We start from the raw sequence: 4,048 nt of genomic DNA on the forward strand, positions 1-4,048 counted from the left end.
TATGTTGAGTATTGAGTATATTTTAAATTTTTTATAATTAAACTTTTAAATTTAAATAATATATATAAGCGAGATTTTGTTATTATGTTTTTACATTTAAATATATTGATTATTATCATTGGTATAATTATTTTGTTAAAAAAATCAAATCGGGTTGGTTTGGTTTGGGTTGATCAAGTTAGTCGGGTTCAGATTGGTCTTTTGGATTTACGTTGAGAGTCTTAATTATATGAGAGAAATTTTTACGTTTTGAATAATATTTATGGTTTTAATTTAAAATTTTCCTCTCGATCTTTTTTTTTTACTTGGCCAATCAAGTTGAATTATTTGAAAACAGTATAATTCAATTTTTTGTTTAAAAGATAATACGGTTGTATGCAGTCACTAAAAGATCATAATATTTCTCATCAAATTTTGAAACATTAAAATTTCTTGTTTTTTAAATAACTCAACTTAATTGGTCAAGTACGGGAAAAAAAGTTCGAGAAAAAAATATTAAAATAAAATCATAAATATTTTCCGAAATGTAAAAATTTCTCTCTATAATTAAGACTCTCAACTTAAATCTTGTAAAATTAGACAATAAATAATAATAAAAAATTATTAAATTATTGTATAGCAAGACAAACAATCATAATTTGAAAAGAAATAATTTTAAAAGAGTTTTTAAATATTTTTTAATTTAATAATAGCGTGTAATATTTTATATAACAATATATGTAGACGTAACATTATCTTTATATAAATATATCTATTTACTAGTTCTGGTTAGTTGTTAGTTGTTACTCAATATTGATTCTTAAATAATACATTTCTTCTTTGAAAGGTCCTCGCTGTGACTTTTCTCACATATATATATCTTTTTGTTAAAAAAAATTTAAATGAGCTTTTTGAAAAAAAAACAATTATGCTTCTTTGAATTAAAATCATCAGCTTTGAATTTAGATAAAAAGGGGTAAGTTAGATTCTACCTATAGAGGCACTGCCTTGAGGTAGATCTAACGGTGAATAATTATCAATAAATATAAGATCCATTATTTTTAGTGGTTGAAATGAACCATAAAAAGGAACATTTCATCTCAGTTATAAGGATTCAAAATTTCTTTCTTCATTTTTTTTTTGAACTACAATATTTTTTCGTTTTTAATTAAGGCTGATATTCTTTACGAAATTCATTCAAACGCATTAATTTTTTTTTTCTAATTTCAAAAGAACTATCTGATATCAATAAATTATGTAGAAACGTTTATTATTCAAACTCAGAACGAAAGTACCGAGTAAAAAACACGCCACAACACATTGTATCTTTTTTTCCTTCCTCCGAAACACATTCACACAACGGAATATAATAAAACAAAACTGACGAACATTTTCAATGAACCACCCCACGTTTCATGATTATCAGTCTTATTTATTGCAATAAATACAGCAAGCATATTGTTGTCACTTATTAGTTCTCTGAAAACGAGACCGTAAACTCTCCGTCAACTTCTCGGGATCAGGCAGATGTTCCTTAACAGAGCTGGAGTGGACGTACTCGTCCATCCATCTACACAAATTTGGGAACTTCTCTTTCGTTATGATTTCAAGTCCCGCCAATTCGGAAATAACCACAGCCCAATTGGCCATGATATTGCCCACAATATCCACAAATCCTATGAAATCTCCCCCGAAGAATTTCTTGCCTTGGAGTTCATTGTCAAGAATTCTAAGCGATTCTTCTGCTTCTCCCTTGGCTTTCGCTTGCTCCTCCCCTGAAACCAAACAAGCCGTCAAGTATGCTGGCAACCACTGGAAATTCATTCAAACAAAACAAATGTTAATTAACCATTTATCATATATATGCATAGAAACTTGTAGATGCATGTTTACACAAAATTAATAATACCTTCTCATCCAAGAATCTAGCCCAGAAACGAGCCACGGCTCGGTCGTAAGGATCTTTGGGCAAGATGAGGGGGCCATTTTCCCAAGTTTCGTCGATGTATTCAAGAATCACCAATGACTCGGCGATAGGCTTGCCATTATGTATCAAAACAGGGATTTTTTTGTGGACTGGATTGGATTCAACAAGTAGAGCGGATTTGTTGCTCATATCTTCTTCTATGAATTCATATTCTACTCCTTTCAGTTTCAGCGCCCATTCCACTCTCAGGCTAAATGCGCTGCGCCAAGAACCAAGTACCTTCACTTCCGCCATCGCGGTTGTTTGTTTGTTTGTTTTTTGAGTTTTGGAATGTGTTTGTGTAGTTTACTCTGGTTGGGAGTCCATTCTTATATAGGGAAATTTGACTTGTCCTCCACGAAAATGTGCATTAATCAAACTCAGTGACTTCAAGTGAAGAATACCAATTAATTGAATATTGATTTTTCTATTTTCTATTTTTTTTTTTTTTTTGAGAAAGATTTTTCTATTTTCATATATATGATTCATATTTAAGTCAACTCCTTTGAATTTCAGCCCCATTTCGACTCTCTTCATTTACTTAAATTAAATAATTCCTTGGGTTTGCGAATATCTACTTCGTCCATAGTCTAATCGGTCAATTGATACTTAAAAATTATTTGAGAGATTCATGTGTTCGCGCATTTAACCTCACTATAGTTAAAATTATTTTAATTTTTTTTTTTATGTAAAAATGTACGGCATGCCTACAACATGTGGTGAGTGTAGCCAGAAATTATAATTTACCGGTTAAAAGTCTGTTCTATGTGAACATAATAAAATCAAAGAATAAAAATGACGATGATACAAAAATTAGTTGAATGAGACGACTATGCAAAAAAAAAAAAGTCTCAAATTTTTTAGAATAAATTATGAGTTCATTTACTTGTGCTATTAATATTTAATAGTTAAAAATTTTCATCAAGTTTACTTTTAATTACCTACTAGATCGGTCAGCTAGGTATGGGTATTTAAATTTCACTAGGAAGTTTGAAAATAACCTCTGTTAATTTTTTTTTAACTAACCTATATTTTTTTTGTGTGAAAGATCTCGTAATATTAAAATCAAGATGAAAACAAGTTTTTAATTACAAGATCAATGAACCAAAAAAAAAAAAACTCCCGCACTCCCAAGCAAAAAAGGCGGGGAGAAAATAGCAAAAGAAGCAATGAACAACATCATTCGCCGATCTATGAACATGACGTAGAGATATAGCACCATAATGCGACAACAAGTTTCGACTATCAGAAGCAAGTGCTCCAACATAGCTAAGATCCTCTTCTGGCATCGTGCATGACTGCTTGCAGAAATTATTCCACCCTCGATTGCCGCAAGCTATGTATAAATTAACTATAGATTGAGGATGCACAATCCAACAACCAAAAGCAAGAACTGATTGGCCTTCATGATTACGGACTACTCCACCAATGACAAAGCTGCTAGTAGTCTCGTTAAATGCTGCATCCACGTCACACCAATCTAGCTACCTACATGGTCGTGTTGGGAGCGACATTTTTATGTAATATATCACCTCTCCCTTTTCAAATTCCCCACGTCCGTATGGCAAATAGTTCAACATCTGGCTTTCTCAATGACTTGCACATCCATAAAAATATATCAAGGGCGTCCAAATGCCGAACCTGCTTAGAGAAGAGAGCAGCATGGCTGGTAGAAAAATTCACCAAGTTTTGGAGTTATCAGCCGAGCAAAAGGATGATTGTTTATAGAAACCGATTTTCACTTTGTACCCCTCCCTCACCGAATACTTAAAAAGATAATTTTCCAAAAACTTATTATTTTGACCAAAATTATTTTTTTGAGTTGACTTTTAAAAGTATTTTTTAAGTAAAAGATGTAATAATTTTGTCTTTGGATAAATAGATTGAAAGCATTTTTTTTAGTTGAGTTATAAAAAAAACATTTGAAAAGCTATAAATATGGACTTTTATAAAAAAACACTTTTTTAGCTTAAATAACTGCTTTTAAAAGCACTGCAGATCTATCCAAACTTATATGGAACAAAAAAATACTTCTTTAAAAAAATATTTTTCTCTTCTAGCTTCTTAATCAAAACGCAGTCAAAATATAACTGTCTTTGAATT

The 4,048-nt window shown here is 30.9% G+C and overlaps 1 protein-coding gene across 1 annotated transcript; it reads right to left on the reverse strand.

Moving 5' to 3' along the window:
- Positions 1–1,233: 1,233 nt before the first annotated feature.
- LOC140892266 (probable glutathione S-transferase) lies at positions 1,234–2,247 on the reverse strand. The gene is made up of 2 exons (XM_073301104.1): positions 1,889–2,247; positions 1,234–1,791 (listed from the first exon to the last, which is right to left on the reverse strand). Exons 1-2 carry the CDS (start codon positions 2,198–2,200, stop codon positions 1,444–1,446), a joined length of 660 nt encoding a protein of 219 aa, XP_073157205.1. The 5' UTR covers positions 2,201–2,247; the 3' UTR covers positions 1,234–1,443.
- Positions 2,248–4,048: the final 1,801 nt, after the last annotated feature.

Source organism: Henckelia pumila, chromosome 3, assembly GCF_033568475.1.
Source record: "Henckelia pumila isolate YLH828 chromosome 3, ASM3356847v2, whole genome shotgun sequence".
Lineage (NCBI taxonomy): Eukaryota > Viridiplantae > Streptophyta > Magnoliopsida > Lamiales > Gesneriaceae > Henckelia > Henckelia pumila.